At 37.1% G+C, this 24,829-nt stretch overlaps 1 protein-coding gene and 1 long non-coding RNA gene across 4 annotated transcripts in view; one reads left to right on the forward strand and one right to left on the reverse strand.

Annotated features, from left to right (window-relative positions):
- Positions 1-19: 19 nt before the first annotated feature.
- The window catches only part of TAF1B (TATA-box binding protein associated factor, RNA polymerase I subunit B), a 45,257-nt gene continuing 20,447 nt past the window's right edge, over positions 20-24,829 (forward strand). Inside the window, exons 1-7 of one of the 3 annotated variants that reach the window (XM_015623024.3) lie at positions 20-666; positions 1,146-1,233; positions 3,034-3,131; positions 3,428-3,523; positions 4,122-4,254; positions 7,519-7,675; positions 13,566-13,665. In XM_015623024.3, the coding sequence (XP_015478510.1) occupies positions 3,126-3,131; positions 3,428-3,523; positions 4,122-4,254; positions 7,519-7,675; positions 13,566-13,665 (492 nt within the window). In that variant the 5' untranslated portion in view covers positions 20-666; positions 1,146-1,233; positions 3,034-3,125. Of the gene's footprint in view, positions 667-1,145; positions 1,234-3,033; positions 3,132-3,427; positions 3,524-4,121; positions 4,255-7,518; positions 7,676-13,565; positions 13,666-24,829 lie in introns of those variants that run through there. The other 2 variants (XM_015623021.3, XM_015623022.1) reach the window with 2 other exon arrangements.
- LOC107202351 lies at positions 8,997-10,222 on the reverse strand. Its single transcript, XR_001520661.1, has 2 exons — positions 10,076-10,222; positions 8,997-9,369 (listed from the first exon to the last, which is right to left on the reverse strand). It is a non-coding gene; the product is annotated as an uncharacterized LOC107202351 (long non-coding RNA).

Consider the following 24,829-nt stretch of genomic DNA (forward strand, 5'->3'; position numbering starts at 1 on the left):
CCCCTCGGCGTTGGCCGCTGCTCGGTCTCGGCCGGGGATGTGCCGCCGGCCGCCCCTCGGCCCGGCCCGGCGGAGCTGCCCGGCCCCAGCACGCACGTGGGCGTTTCTGGAAACCACTTCGTTTTAATCTGCCCGTTTCCCTCTCCGGTTTGTCCGGGAAGAAGCGGCTCGTGCAGGCTTTCTCCCACTGAGTGTGTTTCTTTGCTGCTCTAGAAATTGAATTTTCCTTTCACCTCCCCCACCTTTCAGCTTTTGTCCCCTTTTTCATTTCTGATGGGAGGCTTTTTTAAAGCCCCGCCACGTGTGTGTGAGGCGTGGATCGCCATTCCACTTGTTCTGATGCTCACACGCACGGCAGCTGGCACTTGACAGCTCCAGTTTCGTGTTCAGAGTTACCTGTGGCTGATGGCAAGTGCGATGATCACTTGTTACCAACCAGAGCTTACACAAAGGGTGTAAACACTCTCCTCTATAAATAGTATCAGACGCTGTGCAGTTAGCCTAGTAATAATACCATTTGTTTTACCTGAACAATTGTGAAAGTCTGCTGTTTTTTCTTCCTTTCAGAGAGATTTTAATGAGCGCTGTGCCCAGTGTTCAGAAGTGAACTGGGGTCTCACTGACGGAGGCAGATTTTATTGTAGATCTTGCCACAACGTTACTGAGGTAAAAAGATGAGTTACTGCCTTGGAAAAGGTTTATTCTGATTGCTTCTTGACTTCATATAAAAAAAGGAGAGTTTTCTTCTTGGAGTTGAGGGCAGTATTTTTATTCCTTTTTCATGCTTTAGTTCACAGTATTTAAAACTCATGTACCTTGAAATCACAACATTTAGAATGAGCCATCTTGGCCTCCTGTGTTGCTGTGGTTGTGGTGTCAGTGTGCTCTCTATATGCCTTAGAAGCATTGCCTGATTGTTGCTGTGTTTCATACAGTCCAAATCTAGGCAAACCCTGATGCATGTCACCTCTATGTCTGTGGTAGATTGCCTGTTTTTGAAATTTCTGATTGAAAAGTTCAGACTGTTTAATCTCCTGTTAGTTTACGAAATTTGAGTAAATGGCTCCATTATGTTTTATGATGGGGCAATGTGTGCGAGTTAGACCTGGCTCTTTTTCTGGCTAAAATGTATTCCTGTTTTGCAGAGATCTAGAGAAGTTGTAAACACTGATTTTATTACTAATTCAAGAGTCCAAACAATCTCCAAAGGTTCAAGAAAGCAGGAAAAGAATGGTATGTATGAGTTTCTGTCTGTATTTTGCAAAAGAGTGGCTGTTCAGCCACTGTTCACCTATGCCATTATGTCTTTCATGGAGAACAAAAGCGGATAGGCAGGAAAGACTGTAGGAGTGGGAATGAAATGCACCTCCCTGATGTTGTCAGAACCTTCAGAGATCACATTTGGTGACTTCCTGAGCCACAGATGACCTTGTGAGCCCAGTGGTGGAGGTTTTTGTGATTAAATAGAGCTGTGTTACTTACTGCTGCTTTGATTTGTGGAAGCAAATACTCACTGAAGCTACTGATGGCATGCAGATGTGGTGATCCTTTGTTCCTTCCCTGTGATGGCTATCACAAAACCAGAGAAGTTGTTTGTCTTGGCAAGTGAGATGTGATGGTGGTCCAGCTCTTAGTGTCAGGCTGGGCTGTGTTACAGGCACTTGGCCCTGCAACCTACACACAAACTGCACAGAAGAGGTTTCATGCAGTTCCAATAGCTGAACCAGCACTGCATCTTTTGTCCAGAGACACTTTTTTACTTTTAATTTCATGACTGTTCAGAAGAATAGTGGTGATTATATATGAGGATCTGTGCCATAAGGATGTAGTGGTAAAGCTGCTGCTAAAGATGTGTGTGTATTCTGTGTTGGCTGAATACATCTCTTACTGTTGTGACTACTTTGAGAAAAACTGCATTAAAAGGCCAAATGAAGCAAGGGGTTATCTTTCTGATATGCTGATGTAACTTTGCTCTGCTGCAGAGGCCATGGATTGCTACATTCCTTTGAAAAGAGCAATTGTGTGGAAGTGAAAGGAGATGTGAAAAGGATCCCTCCACTTTTCCTTATCCTGTATTGCTTCTAAAGTCTGGGCCATGTACCACTCATACTTTTCATTTATCCTGTTGAGAAGGTCATTAGCCAACCCCCAGGCTTCTTAACAAATAAGTCCTTATCTTCACACAATCCCTTCTGTGAATGCAGTCATGTTACATTGTATTCCATGAATGTATAGGAGTAAGCTGTGTCTGTGAGTTCACTGGTTAGCAGTTAAGAGCAGCACTATTAAAGAAGGGCAGAAGCTTTGAGCAGATAACTTCTAAGATGGTGAGATTCAAAGTGTGTTTCAGAACAAAAGTAGTGAAGAAGGTGTGGAAGGAATGAAAAGGGAGTTGAGAAATGCAGAGAAAATTTCCAAAACCAAAAGCCTGTAGAAAAGGTGAGCAATAAGTTTAGAGAGGTAAGGGCGAAAAGTAATTGTAGTGCAGCCTGAAGAAATAGTGAGTAGATTAGAGCAGTCCCACTCCCTGTGAAATTCAAGTTGTGCTAGGATTTGTTAGAAGTTGGGATATTCTTTTATTTAAACATGTATGATTCTGTGTGAGAGTGGTAAAGCACATGGTGGTATTGGTTGTTTTTTGCCTGACTCACTACTGTAATGTTCCAGTTTTCTGTGTCAGGAGTGGGAAAGAAATGTTCATATTTCATTTTTAATGGCATGTTCTCAGTTATTTTTAAACTGGTAATTTAACAATGCTCCACTCAATTACAAATGCCACACTAGACATTATAATGAATTATATTATTCTTGGGAAATGTGTGAAGTTCTTGTTCAGTAACTTTTGTTCTCATTTAAGGCTGTGAATAAATGGAAGGTAGTGAAGTGTTCAGTGTAGCTGGTTTATGCACTAGGATCTGAAATTATCAAATAGAGATATGGGAATAAGTGTGCTTAAGGTTAAAGAAACCCAAAATAGTACAAACACAAAATAGTACAAACAAAATAGTACATAGCCCCCTTTTTTTCCCTTAGATGGAGGCTGTGAATGGTATATTTGTGAAGGCTTTCAGCTTGTACTCAAGAAACAAGTGGAAGCTTTAGAAGCATTAGGAGTATGTCCACAAATGAAGGTACGTAGATGTCAGCGTGAGTTGTACACTCTGTATATGTGTGTGTTACCGAAGGTGGGATTTTAAAAGATTTTGAAGTGAATCACACAAGACCCTGTTTAAAATCATGGAGCATATGAAATCAAAATTTGTTTCTCTAGTAATTTTAAAACATATTTTATAAATCACAGTTAATAAAACTAGAGATGGAATATTATTCAGATTCCTGAGTTAGAAATGACACTCTGTGTAATTTCTCTCAGCAATTAATGTTCATGTAAACACTGTACTAATTACCATCCATTTGTGTTTATCAGGATGAAATTCTGTGCAATTTTTGGAGGTGTTACCTTCAGAAGAGCAAACAGGCATATTGCAAGAGACCAGCTGGGGAAACTGTCAAAGCATTATCAGTAAGTGGAAGCTCAAATCCCATGAGATGTTGTTTGCTATCTTTTTAAAAGCAACACAACAAAAATCTTTGTTTAGGCTACATATCTTGCTGGTAATAATGTCACTTCAGTATGAAGGAGATTGTATAAGCAGGTTTGCACATGTCCATTTTATTGGGATTTGGAGTGTTTTACTTATTTCAAGAGGTGAATATTTCTGTGACTGAAACTGCTTATTTAAAAATATTGCTTTGTCTTGACATAGATAATCAGTAAATACGAATCACAGTGCAAAATGTATCATTGGCTATCATCCTTTCCTGCCTGCTGTCTCGAAGTTAGTCATTTGATCGAGCTTTCATTCTGTGTATTGCCAACTTTCTGATCATTGTAGCAGATTAAAATGTATTCACTAGAACTTTTATAATCATGAGAAATCCTTTAAAAATAGTTACTTCCCCCCCCCCCCCACTTACTGGAAATCGTGAAGTTAAAATATGAAGAGTTTGGGTTTTTAACTTTTACTGTTAATTTTGCATCTGTCATGCTTTATGTGGTTTGGTAAGATCCAAACAGTAACTAAGAGTAGCTAATACAAACCTTTATTTACAAACTCCAGGTATGTGAGAGCAGTACTGATGTGGACAGTGATCCAGAGAGACCCAGCCTTCTGCACTTGCTGTCCCTCTCTGAAAGTGAGGGGGCTCTGCAGACCGACTGCAGTTTTGCCTCATCAGTGAGCAAGGTCTCAGGTAAGAGCAGTGAGCTGAACTATCTGAAAACCAGTTTTTCTGTAGTTTTTAAATATAAATAGATTTAAAGTGTATTTGTGTATTGTGAATTGGAGGAACTGGTTGGAAGGTGTAATGTTTTCAGTCTTGTGTGACACGGTACTACTTTATATTCTACCAGAAATAGAAGACTTCCTCCCCCACCCTAGGAGATAAAAGTTGAACTGGATCTGGAAATACAGTGGGAAGTGCAGGAGGAAGTTCTGTTCTGTAACAAGTTTGCTGCATGCCTCCTGTTTGGAGTGGGAAAAAAATTGCTGTTACATCTGCCAAGCTAGATGTTCACAAACACAGCAGCTTCTTTAACCAATAGCAGAGCTGTCTCTTATGACTTTGATGTTAAGAAACATGAATTTGTTGTTCAAGGGGGTGTTTTCTGTTTCTATCATGTAGGTATATTTAGCTTTTTAATTTTTTTCTTTACATTATTTTGGTATTTCTGTATCTTTTGTCTCCACAGTTTTTTAATGCTTTCCCACTGACCCCTTCTATGAAAAATAATATTTTAGCATTCCATCAGTTTCTCTTTTCTGCTCACAATAACAGCTGGAAAATATTTACAGAATGCTGAAATTATGTTTAATTAAAATGTTGTAGAAAATTGGAGTGTTAGGTTCTGCTGGGCAAGTGTAATACCAGACAATGCTGCAATGCCTGATACTGGAAATGCATTGCAAGGCACATTTGAAAGATTTTGCTTAAAGTTATGATGCTTTTCTTTCTTGCTTTATTCTTTGCTTGCTTTTTCCTTCTTTACCTGTGTTTCTTATTCCCCTGTTATGTACTGTTCTCCTTATGTCATGTTTCTGTTCTTCTGTGATACTGCCTCTCTACCATCAGAAGAATACAATCTTGTTTTTTCAAGCTTTTCTCTTTATTTTGTGAAGTCCAGAAGAGGTAATAGAGTGAGAAATTTGATCAGCAGCAATTAGAAAAATAAATGCTTGTTTAAAACTCCAGACAGAATTAGGGAGGGGGAAAAAGGTGTAAAAATGGTGATGCAAATTTTTTTTAATATTATACTAGAACCTTTCATCCTTATATATTAAAATGACAACATTTTGAGGTAAAGAGTCACTGTATGTTTGTGCATGTAAAATCTTGGGTGTTATACAAATATAATACGAAAAGGAAAGGATTGAGTGAAAAATTTCTAGTGAAAGTATTCCCTTGAATTTTCTTCCCCTTTTTGATGTCTAGAGGAGCTCCTTTCTTCCTCTGTACTTGTGCCTTTCATAGGTCTGTTGCTTAAAGTCTTAGAACAGCAAGGTAGTCTGAAGTAGGCCGTAATTTATTGTCTTGGTTGGTTGTTTCAGAGACCGAATTCAGTTTCCAGTAGTCATCAATTTCACTAAAATCACTTGAAATCAGTTATGAGTTCAGTGAATGCTTTAAAGTAAATTTTGATGAAATCAGACAAACATAGAAACAGTTTTGTCTGTAGAAATTTAACAAGTAAATGTGTTCTAGTCTATTGTAAACTCTTGTGAAGATTCATAAATATTTTCTTCACTGTTGTTTCTGCTGAGCTGTTATTGCTACAGACTAGAAACCTCAACACCCTTCTTTCCCTAAGAGGCTTGTCCAGACGGCAATTGGGGTTTTTTTTGTTATTTTTGTGTAGGGTTTAATAGCAAATTCCACTGAGTATAGCACTGAGATATTGCTGGAGAAGCCTATAAAACTCTTTAAATTATTAGCTGCGTGTAACTGTGTGTTGTCATGCCTTGCATAAGCTGGAAGAAATAAAAGGAAGTTGTGTGCCATCATTAAGGCCACAAATATAATGAGGATTATTTTAAATTGAGTTGAATGTGAAATTAACAATGAAGCTTCAGTCACGAAGCTGCCTTTAAGCGCAAATATCCATGTGAGAGGTGAAGCGGTTGACTCCAAGGAATAAACCGATGTTCCAGTGTTCCTTCCTTTGTTCCCCGGCGCGCCTGTGCGTGCTGGGATGCTCTGCTCTGCAGCAGGAGTTCGGGCCGGCTCTGAGAGCCGGGGCTGTGCCTGCTCACTGCCGGGGCTGTGCCTGCTCACTGCCGGGGCTGTGCCGGCTCCGGGGCCGGGGCTGTGCCGGCTCCATGAGGGCTCCGGGGCCGGTAGGTGGCAGCGCAGGCCGGCCCTGGAGCTCGCTGTGCGCGGGGTCCCGGTGCTGCGGGCTCCGCCGGCCCTGCCGCCTCGCAGGTGTGGCTGCCGCGGAGCCGCCAGCCTCCACGAGGGTCCAAATGGTTTTCAGCGGGCTCTTTGCCCTGGCGCTGCGGCTGCCAGCTGGGGAGCTGTGGATCCAGCTCTCGCCATTCCTGTCTGAGCAGGTGAACGGTTTCTGGGGAAGTGAAGTGAGGAAAATCTCTGCAGAGTCAATGCTGACATTTTGTGCCGCTGCGCTTTAAATGCATTTTCCTTCATCCTCGCTGGGTCGTGATGTAGGGAAGACAGGCTTACTGTGTTGGTTTTTTTTTTATTATTTTTTTGGCTCTCTTTCCCTGAACTTGCAGGTTGCACTGCTGAAAAGGTTCCAAATTCATAAATCACTCTACTAAACGAAATTTTCTCTTTTCTCTGTTTCTTTTAGTTTTTAGTGATTCACCTCAGTAAGGAAGTAGAGAGATTTGGATACTAATTTATTTGGGGTTTTTTCCCACCCTCGTCACCATTTCTTATGTTCTTGTTCTAAAGTTGTTTCTTTGATAGTGAATTTATATACATTTTTTTAAAAAAAACCACCTGTGTCTCCACATTTTGAGATTATAGGACAGATGGATTCAGGGCAGACTTTTAACATGAGTAAAATTTCTGCAATTGTAAATGACTTTTTCATTAAAGTCCTGCCTGTGTTGAAGTTTAAAACTGTGTTTTAATCCCAAATTCAGTCATTGATTCAAGTACATCAATTTTTTCCTTGTTTCCTTACAGTTCCTTTGTCTCTCAAATGGAAAACTCATAAGTATTGTTAGTTATATGTTATATAGGAGTTAATGGCCTAGTGAAGTGGAATAACACTTTATGAAACAGGTTCTCATCTCATATTGTGGTAGATGAATAAATTAGGGTTAAACTGTTTCATAGAAAAGTACACAAACAAGCAAAAAACTCAAAGTAATTTCAAAATGTTACTAGTTGCTGAACAAGTCTTGTATGTTCCTTTTTTTTTTGTATTCCATGGTTCATGTGTCTATCATACCAATTGCTTTTTTTCTTTCCTGTTTTTAACATAAACCCAAGAAAACACCTCTGTCTGCTCTGGATCAGTAGATGGCAGCTTGTATTTAGTGAAGAACCAAAAGGAGAAACTGAGGATGACGATGCCAATGACCCTTTCATTTTGTTACATGGCATTACTGTGGGTGAGAGAACCAATTACACTGTCTGAGCTCTTAAGGTATGAATAGTCTTTAGTGAAGAATTGTTGCTTTTATAAATAATTTCTTAAAAACAGATCTGTACTATTGCCCTCTTCTGAATTTGCTCAGTTATAGTGAGAAATCCTTTATATTTAGTTGTCTCGTCTTTCCTTTGTCATAACCATTTGTGCAGCTGCTGTTGGAGGACCTTCTCTGTTGATTGCAATGAATTTCAAAGACCTGTAAGGAAGAAGGTTTTGAAGTTAGAGGAGCATTTTATCCTTCTCCTTCAAAAATTCTTAAGACTTGCTGATATGTGTATGGCCACACTTCCTTAATATTTGCTGTTGTCAGCATGTTAGAACTAAATGAGTAAACATTCTCCAGGACTTATATCAGTGTCATCAAGCAAACAATACCAGCAGTGTACAGTGATCTGAAATGTAGCACAGTAACTTCATGCAATGGAGTTGAAATTAATATAGGAAGATTATTTTGTCTTCATATCTTTGTATCTGTAATTATTAGAGTTCAGAATAATACCTTTTAATATGGTAGAAATAAATTGTTCTAATAATAGGGTTTGATGCTAAATAGAGACTGTCAGGCTACTGATGACAATGCAGTTCCCTTCTCTCCCCTACAGCAAGACCATGAACACTTTCCTTATTTAATTCAGGAATGAAAAAAATATTCATCAACAATTCTTGTTGGCAATAAATACTTTAAATCAGGCCCAAATAAGTTCAGGAATTCCTAGATTTTCCTTGGAAGACCTTTTGTATTCTTTTTAACAACTGTTGAAATACTGAGTATTTCTAAACAGATGGTGAAAAAACATTACTTGGCCAAAATTTAAGGAATAGAAATACTCAAGTAAATTCAGTGGCAAATCAAACTGAAAACTCAGACAAGAGAAAGGAAAAACTGATTTAAAATTCAGTGCTTTCAGTTTTATTTTTCAAATATGTAAACTGTGAGTTAAAAGGCAAAGCAATGGGTACATTGTCCCCCACCTGTGGTGCTTACAACTGGTGTAGCTGCTGGAAGTGTGATGAATGCAAGTTTTTATGGAGGTTTTTATGTCTTGAAGTACAGTAGTTACTACTAGATAATCAGTTGCTATGCAAAACAATTTGACCCTTTGATTTTACTTTTGGGTTGGCTATTGTCTTCATTGATCAGAATTGCATAAACCATCACATATTTGCATAATTGGATATGCTGTTGCATAAAAGATGACTTGTAAAATGCCATAAGATTCAGAATTCAGACTAGTACCCTGCAATACAAAAGTATTTCTTGAGTAGATTAAGAAATAGTAGAACTCAAAAGTGGTGCTCAATAACAAGATTTTTACTGGCTACGTTCTTTATTAGGATTTTCTGTACAAGTCAGAATGACCATAACGTACTCTGTATTTTTGTGAATGATCAGCAAACAAATAACGTAAAACCTGTCTGATAGTATTTGTATATGGCAAAAATCTAGGTAGTAAATTACAATTTCTGGGACAGAACAACTGGCTCACACTAAAGAATTATTAGTTACTCCATCTTGTTTGGGGAGAAAAATTTATAATTAAATACGTATTCTTTGGCTGTTGTATTGTGGAAGCATCTCTGGAGGCGTTGTTGGTTCATAGCAGGCAAAGACATCTTCACATGTTTCTGTCCAAGTACAATGGTGTGGTTGGAAGAAAACCCAGCCAAGCAATAACTATTGAAGTCAGCTGTCAAGAGAGAAGATAGATTGTTTGGTTTGCATATGAATGGTGAATTATTGTATTTGGCACTTTAAAAATTAGAGACTGCAGAAAAGATCCTGGAAAATTATTCGGAACCTGGAGACTATCCTTTCGACTAATACCTTTAAGAGATGAACACATTTGAAAGGATTTAGAGAAACATGAAAGCAATAAAAAGTTTGGGATAAGATTTTAAAAATCAAGCAGCAAATATGCAACAGAAAGGTATAATCTGAAACTAAAAATTGGAAATTGAGATAAGATTATTTGAATGAGAAGATATAATTAAATTATGTTGCAATTTATGTGTGTAAGACTGTGTAAATCATAATGATTCAGTAACTTTAAACACACTGAATATATGAACTGGATTAAGTACAGAAAGTGAAGTTTAAAAGAATGTTATTTGTATTGCAAAGTTTTACCATGATACGATAGTTATATAAGACTGTAATTATGTTATCATGCTTCCCTCCCTACCCTTAAGGTCTTTGCCTTTCAACAAGTTTGATGAAGAAGTAGAAAGAATTTTAAATTGCATGAACTACCATAAAATACTTGTTTTCTGACTTCTGAATATTTAAGTTTAAAAATCAGACAATGTTCACATTTTTGCATGCATTAAGATACAAAATAACAACAGACTGAAGATGAAAACTATGCAGAGAAAGCATTAAGTATTCAGTATTACCTTTTAAGTCTTTGCAGGCAAATTGTTTTATTTAAACCAGCTGAATTAGAGTTCTGTTTAAAGTTCTGCCTTGTTTTTTCCTCAGTTTGGTTTTCTCTGTACCCTGAAGTCAGCTGACTGCCACTCCTCCCTTGTGATACATGCTTAGGCACTATGGTTGGGCAATCTGCCAACTTTTAAAGGATTTACAACACCAAAAATATACTCCTCCTTGCTACTTGACACACTTAGCAGAAAAACACTACAATTACCTCCTCTGACAGGAACATTTGGGTTTAAAAATAACACTTTCATCAACGTTCTACTCAAGTCTTTGCTACACATTAAATCCTTTTCCATTTTAAATAGTCTTACATTATTCCGTATGATGTATAATATTCATCTAAATAATAAAATAGTTGGGTTTTGGAAAAAGTTTCAAGATGCTAGACTTTTGAGATTCTGAGAAATAATGCCTTTCAAATGAGGTTATAGCTAGTTGTGCTGGGAAGACTAAACTTATAATCAGTTTGTGGCATTACTGTGGCTTTAACAGATGCATCACTTCCTTATAGTGTGCTGAGGACCTAGGATTTTTTTCATACTTGGGCCTTATTAATGTATGTTGCTGCTGTAATTAAAGGAACATGGACTGTGTACTGCATCTGCCAGTCAAGTTTTCAAGCACCTCCCTGACAGAACATAGTCCTACAGGTGTTTTGACCATCTGTCTGTTAAATGAAAGGTTTGGAGGAACAGCAGACGAAATAAATTGTTCTGAAGTGCTATTCCAAATCTGGACTAGTGGATTAAGTGTTAAAACATTCTATTCATAACAGAGTATTTGTGCAGTATTTTTAGAGCGTAAGAACAACTTTTAACCTGAGAGAAAAGAGCATTTTTTTTAAAATTTTTTTTTTGGGGAGACAGTAATTTGAAGCTAGAAAAGATACTATTTTTTAAACAGTTGCAGACTTTTTGTTTTAAAAAAAAAGATGTTTTGGTGGACACTGCTTGTCTCATGCAGTGTGGGGATGTGGTTCTAGCATCAATTTAAGCTGCTCCAAGTTTTTGTTGCTGTTGACGTGCATATTATTCCTCTTCTTTCTCTTGCCATGGGTACTAGCCATTCATCCAGTTTATGGTTGATTAGTTGAAAGAAGTAGCTCTAGAAGATAAGCTTGGTAAAACAAAGTTTCACTGGGAGTTTTAGTGCAGGTTAATGTGCTTCACTGCTGTCCCTTTCTGCCTTGTGCTGGCAGTAATGTTCCTGCAGTCACCTGAGTCTGTTGGAGTGAAACCCTGAAGAGACTAGTTCCCAATCTGATCCTCTGAGAAGTCACACGGGTGCTTTTGTCAGCAGGGAGGAGTGTGCGGCAGGGGACTGAAGGAGGGTGGGATTTCCCATTTCAGAGGCAGCAAGCTGTAAGGGTGGTTTGGCTACATCACCACTACACCACACCCGAAACAAGGTCCTGATTGTTTGTCCTCTTCCAGCTGCTGCTGTGCTGGCTCAGGCGTTTGCTGCTCTCAGTGTCTTGGTTCCAAGTGTGATTGTGCCTTGACGTGTGTCAGCCAAAGCTTATCATCAGCTGAGCCAGTAATGTATCACTGTTGCTGAAAGGGGAAGGTCCTGCTTCCCTTTTTTCTCTTCTCCTGCCTGTGTGATGCACCCCCTTCTCTCTGACAGTTCTTTCCCTTGTAGAGCCATCTGTAAGCCTCTTCACAGTTTGTTAGATGATGAAAGGAACCTTGCTGGCAGTAGGGTAGCAGGTGGTTTTCTGCTGCTCTTGTGACTTACATTTGGGGAAGAGATGGTCAACAGCAGCTCATGGCTGGATCACAAGGAGGAGGTCCTGCCAGTTGTGTTGAGCTTTTAGTTTGACTCAATCAACTTTGTGAAACCATACCTCAAGCTTATGTTCCTCAGTTGAGTGGATGACTAAAATGAGCTAAGGAACTGATGTGCCAGCTGCTCAGCAGGTCAGGCAGGGTGGTGAGGACCAGCAGTGGGGGCTGGGTTTGGAGAAGAGCATCACAGGAGCCCGGTGCACATCTCCACTCAGGGTGGGGAAATGCTGTTTCTGCTGGTTGAGGAAAGCTACTGAAATTTCATTAGCAAAATGATTGTTACACAATTTGATTAGAAAGGACTATGTGCCACCTGTTACTTCTTCACTTAAGAGACTAATAAGCAGAGCTTCGGAACAAAGACTATGCAATATGATTTTTCATATGCTGTTATTTTTAAGGAATCATAAATTATTCTGAGACAGTTTTGATCATGAGATGTATTTTTTATTTTAGTTCTGGGTTTAACTAATTTTTTTCAATTAGACTGAAAATTCTGGTAAGACTGCTTAAAAAAAAGTAGACTATAGCTGTAAACTTTGCGGTAACTAGCTTTTTAACAGAGTTTTAGTCAACTTCAGTAGGTACACACAACATAATATGGAACAAAGAGTGATGAGGGCACAGAACTGGGAGATAGCAGGTGAGCTCATGAATGGCTCTAGGCTCAGAAGGGACATGGAATGTGTGTAGACCAAGAAGTTATTAGTCTATGTAGCAAGATGAGAGAGGTCCTGTGCAGATAACACTTATCAGCTGGGGAGAAAATTGTTTTCAGTCCTGATACTAATTAATGAACAGAGTTTTCTCTGCTTATAATGTTAACTTACTTAGGTTTAATTGCCCTTTTAACAAAATTGGTTTGGAGAAGAGGAGATGGGAAGGCATTTCCAGCTGAGCCCTATAGGAGACTACCAGTGTGCCCTAGTGTGGAATGAGTGTGTTGTCTTGTGAGGATCTGTGCTTGTTTGGTGCTTGCTTGGCCCATTGTGGGTGTCTGTTAAGATGCTGGATAAGAGCAGGGGTTTGGTGTAGTGGTAGCTTTTTATTGGTATCTATTGTCAAGTCTCATCTTTTATATATATATGTGTGTGTGTTTGTGTGTGTATTCAAGAAAAATATCAAATAATACTGTCAACCACTTACCAAAACCTCAGTAATACTTCTTTGAAAAGTCGCATCATAGAAATGTAATTAATGTGGCTTCAGTTCTATGTATCCGTTCATCATTCTGTGATTTTCTTCTCTATCACATTACCTGGTTCAAACTCCTCCAGCAGAAAGTCTTGTTTTAAAAGTAAAACTTGCTTAAAGCTTTAGAATTTTGAAAAAAAAAACCAAACCATTCAAAGGAGGTTTGAAGTACTTCAAGAAATGCAGTAGTTGAAGAATCTGCAGAACAAACTCCATGTAAGCTTGTTGACTGTATGCTTACTGCCATAATATTATCATTTGTCAGTCACATCTCTTAGCTTGAACTTAAAAGCCTGTTAAATGATTGAACTGATTTTTGTTCTGTGGAGCATTTTGAGTTGCTTAGGTAGGATAATACTGATGTTATTTCAAATCAGAAGTTGATTTGTATATGAATTTTATAATAAACATAGAATTTGTCATCCTATATATTATTTTGATTTGGTCTTCATTTTTTTTAATGCAGGTTTGTTGTTGAAGGGCATATTCCATATTTGAATGTTTTCGAGCATTTTCCGGAGAACATGAGGTTATGTGGACTTGATCTTAAGATCTTTTGTGTAGAGGTAAGTTTATTTTTAAAGGAAAAATTAAAACAAAAACCCAACCAAAACCTAGTTATTTAGTGGTATTTTAATTATTTTGGTCACTATACTAATGAAATGATTAAATTGATTAAATCTATTATTATGTAAACAGGGTTCATGTTTCACAGTATTGGAGCCTGGCAGAAGTTAATACACTCTGTGACTTGGAGTGCTTTAATCTTTAACCAGTCTTATTAAACTGATTACCTGAATTAGAATTAAATCAATAAGTACTTGTAGAGAAAAGGGTATTCAGAACTGCTCTCAAAACACTCAAAAATAGGATTTAGATTCAAGTCTAAGGGCAGTATATTATCCATTTTGGTGCTTATTTGAAATATCTCTTGACTTTGTTTGCAATTCCATATTCTTTTAATAAAATATGGTTTAGATGCTATCTCTTCTGTTCCTGTACTGATTGAAAGATATCAAATCTAAAATCTGCATAATGGGACACAGCTCTATCAGGAACTGAATAGTAATGGACAGTCTTGAGAGAAATTTAAATTTCCCTTATTTAAGATTCTTGCGTATTGTGGTAACAATTGCCCAATGACATTTCTGTTGCAGATAAAAATTTATTACAGATTTTTGAAGTGTGCAGATAAAATCTTAGCTTTTAAGAGCAGAAAGCAGGAATTCTGCTAAGCCCTCACTGATGACGTTGCAAGTAACATTATCATTCTCCAATATGTAGCTTATATTCAGTAGGTCTTGAGTTGTTCAGGAGTTGTGCCTTCAGAAGTTTTAGCATTTATATTATTTTTGGTTTTATATTGCTGCTTTTATGTCTGGATAAATGAGAATCATGACTTCAACTTCTAAAAATCAGGAGATAAATTTAATATAAAACCTCTTGCTTTTTTTGTCTTAGGTATTTCTGTAACAGAAAAGATGTTAGGTTGAAATATGAGTATAAAGTTGGTTTTAAGTCTTTGTCTTTCTTTGCCTCTGTCTTCTGGATGAGTTTTTGTTTTATGAATTGCAACTGTAAAGCTTGTACCATACCTTGGAGTGGAAGAACTGGTTTACAGAGAGGAGATGACAGTTTCCTTTGGAGGATCCTACTGTTTACTTTTGGGATAGGTCTGTTCCCTTCACTTCCGGAGCACAAGTAGATATGTACACTAATCAAGTAATCTCATAACTGTGTCTTCACTGAGATATATAAGTACAGCTCTGTAAGCTTACTGCTGTACCATTTGTTTTCCAGCCACTCCAGTATTATTGTGGCTTCTTCTTTTTAGAAATGTCTTTTCCTTACCCTACCTTTAATGTTACTTTAGTAAGGGATCCTCAGTTTTACTTAGTTTTAATGGTTTGTTTACTACATCATGAGACTGATAATTGCAAAATCCTTACTAGCTTTTTCCTATATCTCATATTTCTTACTGTAGCACTGAGATTACCAATGTCTTACTGCATCTAGTTTTGGCATCAGAGCTTTTAGAAATTTGAGAGATGAGGTTATTGTCCTGGAGTAGGAAATGAGATTGTATAATTCTCCATTCTGAAAATAAAACTTGCATTCTTTTCTATTTTGTGCTGTGTATAGAATATTTTGTAGACAATTATCTTTAAAACCTTTATATTATGACTGTTAGAACTAGGCATGTAAGTTGCTCTAATGCCATTATTTGTTGTGCTTCGAGTCTGATGAGTATAAACTGCAAATATGTTCCAAAATATTGATAACTGACAAATATTCCATTTGTCTCCTTTTATATTTTGAACGTATTTTTAGTGCATTTAATTGTGTCCTATGCAGCTAAAGTCTGAATCAAGAAGTAATTATGTTACAGTAACTTGAAGGATGTGAAATAATACTAAATATCACTTTATCAGTTAAGTGCAGATGAAGCCTAACTTGATGAACCTCATCTTGCATATAAATATTCTCAGTGGCTTAAAGACTTTTTTTAGTAACAATTTCCCACATACCCAAAATATGCTGAATTTGTACAAGGTTGAAGTTGTTACAGGTGTTAGAAAAGTAAATGCAACATAACTATGAGGTGAGTCATGCCTACATTCTGTGCAGTGGCATGTGTATATATAAATGCACAAAGGGTGTTTTATGACTTGTCATTCAGAAGTGGTTTTCCATACACAAGGAATGGGATTAGTTTCAGGCTTCCCAGCTGTGATAAATTTCTGTGCTGTGTAATTTAGGAATGGAGTCTGTATCAGGCAGTTTTCCCTGTGGTGCATACTGTTTAGCAATCAGAGGTGGTTGCAGTCCAAGGAGAGGCTGAGAGAGCTGGGGGTTTTATCACTGAGAAGTGAGAGCTGGGGATGATTTCAGTAAGGTGTATAAATGTCCGTCAGGGAGGAGTGAGGGTGGCATTGGGCTTTCTTCTTGGTGGTGTGCAGTGTGAGGTCGGGAGACAACTGAAATACAGGGTGCAAACTGAAAAACAGGAAATTCCATTGAAATATAAAACTTTGTCACTGTGTAAGGGTGATTGAGAGCGGGAACAGGCAACAGGAGTCCCTGTCTTCAGAGATACACAAAACCTGATGGGACACAGTCCTGAGCAGCTTGCTGTAGTTGATCCTGCTTCAGCAGAGGTGCTGGACTCCATATATAATCTCCAGAGGTCCCTTCCAACCTCAAGTACGCCTAGTATTCTGTTCCACATTCTCAGTATACATGGCAGATAGGCCCTTCATTGTTTTGGTAGTGGAACAGCTAACAAGGGCATAATTCTTCGTTCTGCTGAAACTGAACTTTATTTAAAATAACTGCCACAAAGGTATGGTTGTATCTGAACACTTCTGTCCAGAGGTCTGGGAGCCATGGGCATGACTGTCATAAAGAGAAAAGGAGCCTCTAGCTCTATATCATCTTTAATCATGATGCATAACCGTATGACATGTTATACAGGGCCTAACTAGAGATAAATACTACTCAAAAGTGTTCTATGAAGGATAAAGCTACTTTATAGAAGATCTTCAAGAAAAATTACTAGTTTATCTTCCATATGTATTTATCTTTCCATTGTTTCAAGTCAGTTTTCTAAGCTTTTACTTAATGGTCATCTTAGTTATCCTTTCCTCTATTAAATCATATGTGTATTAGAAATTAGCCCTTGGGAAATGGGTTTTACCATTGAGAGGGTTAACAGGGCAAACAGCAGTAGCAGCAAGATGCTGCTGTTCTGTTCAGAAGTTCTAACTTCCCAATACATGGGAGGAAAAGCAAAATTTTCTTTTCTAAAACAAATGTTCTTATTCCATTTGATTAAAATCTTTTTTGTATGTATGAAGAAAGAATAAGATGTAAGTTTTTGGTTTTGTTCTGTGCAGGAGTTCAAGGGTTTTTTTCTTATATTTGCAAATTGTTTAACTACAGTAAATCTCTTCCCATCCTAAGGCTTGTGCAAGTATCCAGTACATCTTTTATAAGTGCAGTCATCTTTTATCTTTTAGGTGGAAGTCACGTTTCTTCCATGTTTTTAAAGCATGTAGGATATCTAGGTTTTCAGGATATCTATTTCTTTTAAAACTTTTTAGTGTAGGAGTTAAGATGTATTTGTAAATTGGTAGTCATATATATATGAAGTTCATTGGATAATTTGTTTTCAGCTTGTATTATTTTATTGTCTGTCCTCCAGATGCATACAAATTCCCTCTTTTATATCTGCATGAAGTAGAGATACTTCTTTAAGATACACATCCTCCATTTTGCTTTTAGGGATTTAGCTTTATCCTTATACAAAATGGATTAAAGCATGCCTTTTGTCTTGAACTGTCTGTCAACAACTTGTCTTTGCCATAGGTCTGTCTCTGCCATGCATTCTTGACTTGGGACTATATACCAAATTATCTCTTAAGTATTATTTTGCTTGTGCTTAAAAGTTGGCTGTGCATTGTTGCCTCAAATTTACCTTTAACTTTGATTACATTTTATAAAACACGCTATTTTTTCTGTGTATTTTACCTTTAACACATTGTAAGGGGATTTTTTTTTTTTTCCAAAAGTAATACTTGGTTCTGATTCTCACATTCTTCACACACACACAAATTAAAATGTGTGTGTATATATAGGTAAGCAGGTCACTCCCATGGATGTTGGGCAACATGGTTTACTGAAGTACTGAAGATAACAACCGTGTCACTTTGGAGTATGTGCTGGGTACAACAGGATAGGTGTAGTCTCATAAGCATCTTTCAGATCCTGTTGTGCTAAAGAGCTTTGGAGATGGTTGTCGCTCGATGCACAAGTGTCTGCACTTGGCAAGGAGCACGATGTGTGACCTCAGAGAAGTTCCCTTCTTTCAATCTCTTCTCCAAATTTAAAATAAAACTTTAGGAAGAAACGAGTTAAGAATCTTTTTTTTTTTTTTTTTCTGCAAGGATGGGGGGCCTGGTGAAAGTTGAGCTTGGTGAGTTAGTTGAATTCTGTTCAGACCTGTCTTGTCCCTGAAGACAAAAGGAATGAATGTTTACAGAATTATCCTTTCTACTTCTTCTGCCCTGGGGTGTGGTCATGGAATGGCTTCTCTATAAGCCTTTCTCCCTTACTCTTAGGTGGAAGTAGCTGCACAATTCGAAATCCGCATGTTTTACAAGGCCACTGAATGTTTTAGTGTTGACAACATTGTTGATACACCTTGCTGCCTAGGAATCTGTATCTTAAAAGTACTTCCTTTTTTGTTTTGTAATTCAATCCCATCCTCTCTTTTTTCATGGTTTTTGTTTGTTTGTGTTTTGTAATCCAGAGTATTGCTGCCTATAACAAGGAATGTACTTACTTAAAAAGATTTGACCTTGCCAACATGATAAAATTACCATCTATACTTTTCAATTGTCTTAGTGTAGCTTTTTCTTTCTTTCTTTCTTTCTTTCTTTTTACACACCCAATTTCTAACTTAGATTAGCAGAAGCACTGTTTAGTTTGAATTCTGCTCTAATTCATGTATTTCCATCCCTGGGTGTCTTGATTCTTAAATGACTCCTACTGTTACTCTTCAGAATTTTCCATGGTACAGAAATGCTTTCCTAACTTCCAATTGAGAATAGTGTTAGCATTCTTCCTTACTTTGCCTGTAGAAAATTCTTGAATACATCCTGGTAAAGCAGCAGAAACATACTCTGCTAGTCATAAATCACTGTTGTGGACAAGAGAGAGGAATAATGAAACTCAAAATCACGTCATGATTTTTTCCCTTTTATCCCCCCTAGCTGAAAAGCTTCTTGTTCTTACCTTCTTGCTGATACCTTGTTTCTTTCAAGTTTAATGGCTTATCATTCTACATTAAAATTATATTTCTTTCTGTCTGTGTTGGATTAGGCCAGTAGCTCTGGGCAGCTCAGTTGTGTTTAGTTGAATAAGGGCTTTTAATTAATGCTCCATTATGAACTGATGTTGGCTTTGATGGAAAATTGAAGAGTTTGAAAACAAATGTTTGCTGCTCTATAATTCATCCAAGCCTTCCTTTCCCTAAAGGTAACCTGTGATAGGTGTTGAAGTAGATGCTATAATGTATTTATAAAGTAGACTGGAAATCTTCAGCTCTTTTGAGAATATGTCACTTGAGCATTGAGTGTTTTATTCTGTATGATGCTTTGGCTTTATTGCATTTGTGCATTTGTGTTGGAGAAGTACATACCTTGCATTCACACACACACCCTCCCTAGCTTGGATTAGTAAATTTCTTTCCTCTTTTATTTAGGAGTGAAAGGTTTCCTTGAAAAACTGAGGGATGATCATTCTTCTCTATTCTGCCTGGAAACTTTCCAACTCTTTCATTTCTTCTCTTACAGTATTCTATAGTTTGTATTTTCTTCTTGTTCTTCTCTTCCATTTTTTTAAATGTTGCTTGGTTTTATTCTTGGCAGCATTTTGGTATCCATATTCTAGCACTAATCCTTCTGTCACCTATCTTTCTGTGTCATCTTCAATCTCACTTCTGCTATGAGAGATCTGATTACTGAGATGAATTTACCCAGGCTGCTCCTCTGCTCTCCAATCAAGCATGCTTCTGTTTTGCACCTTTGTTCTTCATGCTTTGCTTTCCTGCAGAGCAGCTCCTGAGTTTTAATTAAATTATGAGTTACATACTTCCAGTGAGACTTAGTGGTAATATTTATTTGGTTCCCCTTTAACTTTCCCATGAAAAAGGAAAAAGGTTTTTCATATCAGCTTCTTGTGGGAGCTGGAGCTCCAGTCCACTCTCTCCTCACTTCTCCTGACCTTACAAAGGTTGCTTGACTGACAGGATATTTTTAGTTTCTGTTTTTCCCATTGCCATAGTATTAATTTGTTCAGGATCCATGCCAAGCTAATCATTCTACAGTTCCTGAATCGCCCCTTTTACATTTTTTTAAATACTGCATATTAAAGTGGAGAGTCCTTTGATGTTTAGAATTTCTTAAGATTATTTAAAAAAACAACATTTGTGTTTCAGAGAACTCCTTAGTTATTTCCTTGAAGCTTCTTGTGTGTAAATTATCTGGGCCTCTCCTTTGTAAAATACTCAATTTTATCAGATAGTGGTTTACTTCTTTGCAGACATAATCTTTCTCTTCCTTGCATGTGATTTTAATGCAATGAGTTCATATTCTTTTTCCAGTTATAGCACAGTCTTGCTTTTCTTCCTATTTCATGACTTACCTATTTACCTGTTGCATTGAAATTCAATATTTTTGTTTAGGTTTTTAAGATTCCCTGCTGCTAACAGCTTAGCCACCTTTACACTGTGTTTCATTGCAGAATATCTATAGTTTCTTGTATTTTTTTTTTTTCCTCAACTAGGATTTTGTCTCTGAGCACTGCAGTCAAATGCCCCCCCCCTCAATGCTTCAAAAGGGGGATATTTTTTGGTGTTTTTCCCTTTATCCAATTATCCCACAATAAAAAGAGGAATCTGATGGATCTGTCTGGGAGTGTAGTGACCTACCAGGACTGTATTTAGAGAGGTCTACTTGAGAACAAGTTTTAAGCTTGGGACTTGTATCCTTGTGTAGTACTATCCATGTGGGACTTTTATTCCACATTATAAATTACATGAAAGGTTAATAATTTATGTTACAATATGATTAAATGTTCCAGAGTTTACTACTGCAGATGGGTTAAAGATATGGAGCCTCACATTTATATCCTTTTTCTCATTCTCTTCATTACAGGCAATATTACAATCAGAATATGGTTGTTAATACTCATTCCATATAAACACTTTGGGCCTTGTGACCATCCAACAACTCAGCAGCTCAGTAAAACTGCTTTGAATTACATGGGGATGTGCCACAAAAATGTATGTGAATCAATTCAGCTTTGTTCAAGCATAGTAAAAGCCATTTTGTTTTGTAAATTTAGCTGAAAAGTTTAAGTAATTTAAGACGCCTCCTGATTTTGATTTCCCTGTGAATGTTGGGGGCAGAAGAATTGTTAGGTAGCCTGGAGGAAAACAAAGATGCAGGGTTTCTCATGGATTAAGGAAAGACAATTTGTGCTTTGACAGTTACCTGCCATATACAGCCAAAAGCAGGAATTGGTTAGTCCTTAGCTTTCGAGCACAATGGCTCAATTTTAGAAATAATTTGGCGTTCAATCCCCAGTAATTTCTAATAATCTCTACCAGTTTGTTACAAAGTGTGAGAGGACTCATGTAAAATACACAGCTAGGATTGGTTGAATAATTTATCTATCTTCTGACCAGAAGTAGCATCCGTATTATGAGTTTATTGAAAATTAATTCTTCAAATTTACAGTACCTAATAACACAAGGAAACTATCACTCCTTTATCTAAGTGTATTGCTTGGCTTACTCACATTAGAAACATTTGTTTGCATTTTGCTTTAGATAGTCAGAGCTGCTTTTGTTTTGTTTCCTGCAGTCAAAAGCATATTGCAGACATTTTACTGTGTTTTGAAGTGTATAAACTTCCCTGGGAAGCTTTGAAAGGTAGCTGCTCTTTCACTTACTAAGAGTATTTTCATTTGATCACTTAAATGTGGATAGCAAGGAAGGACAGAGAGAGATAAGCAGAGGTGCTGTTATTAGAGTATTGATACTTCTCTCTTCTTGCCTACACTCAGTTTTCTGGAGGTCTGTGCAAGCTTGCAAAGGTTGTGAGCTGTATTCACTCATGCTGGTAATTCTTCCTACCTTACACTGATAACAATGCCTAAGTACTTCTTAATCATTCTTTTCAATACTGAAAGAATTAATATCTCCTCACATAATAAAAGATCACTGGTAACCCTCATTGCACTACAGGGAAGAACGTGTTCTGTCCTTGAACCATGAAGCGCTCAGGGAAAAGCAAAGTGTCTGTGGGGATTGTGTTACCTAGGAATGTCAATAGAGTGTTCTGCTCATGGCATAAATTCATGTGAAACTCTAATATTGACCACTGAAGATCCTTGGAAATCTCACAGTGACTATTTTTAGCATTGCTAAAAATATAGGTACTTGTCTTCCCCTTCAAGGCAATGTCTCCCTTGGGTTTCCTGCTGTAATTCCTTGATTTGTACCCTAAATTGGATGCAATGTGGCTGAGTGCTTTCATACAGCAAATGATAGTTCATTCTTTGTGAATGTTTTATATCAAAGATGCTATTTATGGTACTGTAATTTCATCAACTTAAAAGCAGAAGGATTAGAATTTACTTCATTACAGAGTTTGAGTATGTGAATAGAAGTTTATAAACTTGACAATATTTCTTAAGTGCTGGTGTTTCTTTAGTTGTGGGTGTGGATTTAGTCTCCTAATTATAGTACTCTTCTAGGAGGGACAGGTAAAATGAATCACTGTTCTAAGGCTTTGTGCTTCTTGTCCCACTGTCTAAGGAGGAGTGAAATTCTCTGTATAGTTTTGTGTTGTGAATATTGCGTGAGGTCATTGTACTGAAATTGTTATTGTGGAAATGATTTATACTGTTTGGTGACTGTTTTAGTGTTACTAATCTGGTAGATGACAACAATAACATGTTAAATAATTTTCTAGTCTGAAGAAGGCTCTTTTAAATAAAATGGTCTTCTGACTGTTTTTGATTAATAAAACCATGTAGGAAAAAGTAAAATGCATATCTCTGATATATGCAAAGATTACTTACACTTGCAGAAGGAATTTGTAAAGAATGATAATTTTGAAAAAAAAATCCAGTGTAACCAAAGTATACCTGCATGTTCCTTAGTTTTCATCATTTTGTTCAGTCTGCTTTTTCCATTTCTCCTCACTTTTTTCCTCTTAATAAATTCTGAATCCTGTGTGAGCAGTTTGGAATAAGTCAAACATTCCCCTTTTTGTATCTAAAGAGATATATAATTTTGGAGCTTCATATTTAAGAGAATGCAGATGGAGAAATACTGCTTGAAATTTCTCAAACCTCCTTCTTATCCAACAGCTGACATGAATATCTTTATTCTAGGTAGAAAAAACAGTATGAAGTAAAGAAAATTTGATTTGTACTGTTCTCTGAAAGCTGGTGTTATCAATGCTTCTATGTTCACGTACCAGCCTTAGTTTAAATACCTGTGTGATCTTAATTATACAAGTTCCTGTAATCCCTTAATGATGCAGTTTTCGAACACACAGTGGTTTTAGTCCAGCTACATTAGAGTTATTTTCTAATAACTCCTGACATTTTATAAAAGAATGGAGATGAAAAAAAAAAATTATGTTAATGTATAAACCTGTAATGTACTGTATCTTAAATACTATAAAGTTTTGATTGGGCATTTTACTTTTCTTACCCTCCCTTTTGTTGCAGAAGAACTGAGAGGTACAGAGAGTCACAACATGGATTATCAAATGTAGACAGTTTTCCTACAAGAAACAATATCTACTTATCTTTAAACCTAAAAAAGAGGTGACTAAGAGGAAGATGTGGTGATAGTTTGTAGAACATGTTCAGGAGGCAGTTGTTCAATGTCTTTTCCAGTTCAGGGACTGGGAGGTGTAAGCAGAGGTTGCTGGTTTGCAGGTTCACAATCAAACAGCAGATGTGGCTTCATACATTTTGTGGGTAACTGGTGAAATTTCTTGCCTTAAAGGATTCTCTGGATGTTAAAAGGACCAGATGTTGACTGTACAAATGCCATGGAAGAATAGAAATCTGGAACAAAAGAACGGAGAGATCTCACTGCTGAGTCAGCCACAAATGGTGTGAAGCTGGACAGATGTTTGGTAGTGTTGTGGCTTGCTTGGTTCATAAATTCCTCCCTGCACATTTTGCTTGCTTGCTTCTGGGTGCAAGGCTAAATAGATTTTTTTTGATTGATGTGGTACAGTCCCTTTTTTTTAAATTTTTTTTGTTGTTGTTGTTCTGGTGTTTCAGTTTGTGGGTTTCTGGTGTTTCAGTTTGTGGGTTTTGTGTTCTGGGGAGACTTTTTTTAAAGATCGTAAAACTTCATTTTTTATTAACTAGTTATCTTAGAACAACTCTTTTAAAGTCATAGTTCAAGCCTTTGAGTTAGGTGAACTAAATATGGTCTGATATAGTTTCACATTTAGAGATCTCAGGATGTTTTGTATTCAATTTGAGAAATGATTAAGTGGTGAAAGTATACAAAATCAGTGCATAAAAGGGGTATGTCTACCCTACACCAAAGAATTCTAAGCAATAAATATTACACATTTTTCTTAAGCAAAACTTTGCTATTTGAAAATAGATTTTTTTGTGCTTGTATTTTTCTAGTGACCTTTTGGTTTGTTTTGATGGAGGAACTATAAAGGAATTGCTTGTTTAATAACTCACAATGTAAAATTCCTTACTGTTGAGTAGCAGTGATGATCCCAATGCCGGGAGGAAGCAGGAACACTTGCAAGAGGCTTGGCCTAGAAATGTGGTAAGAGAAACACAAAAAGCCATGTAAAAATAAATAAATTCTAGGTCATGGGGCAGCCATCCTGGGCTGACAGGGACTGCAGCTTAAGGGGTTTTGGACTTTACCCTTAATATTTCTAAACAGTCTTCAGTTCTGTGCAGTCATCTTTTGGCCCAAGAAGCAAGTACAGGTCTTGATTTGTGAACAGATTAAGTTAATACTCTATCTTCTTTTAATTTCTTTGAACACCGATTAAAGTTTTATGGTTGAGCATATGAAATTCAGGAATTACTGAAGAGAACATGCATTTAGATGAGACTCTGTAAGTGCACTAGGGAGTACTCATTACAATTTCATCTCATATT

This window comes from Parus major, chromosome 3 (genome assembly GCF_001522545.3).
Source record: "Parus major isolate Abel chromosome 3, Parus_major1.1, whole genome shotgun sequence".
Classification (NCBI taxonomy): domain Eukaryota; kingdom Metazoa; phylum Chordata; class Aves; order Passeriformes; family Paridae; genus Parus; species Parus major.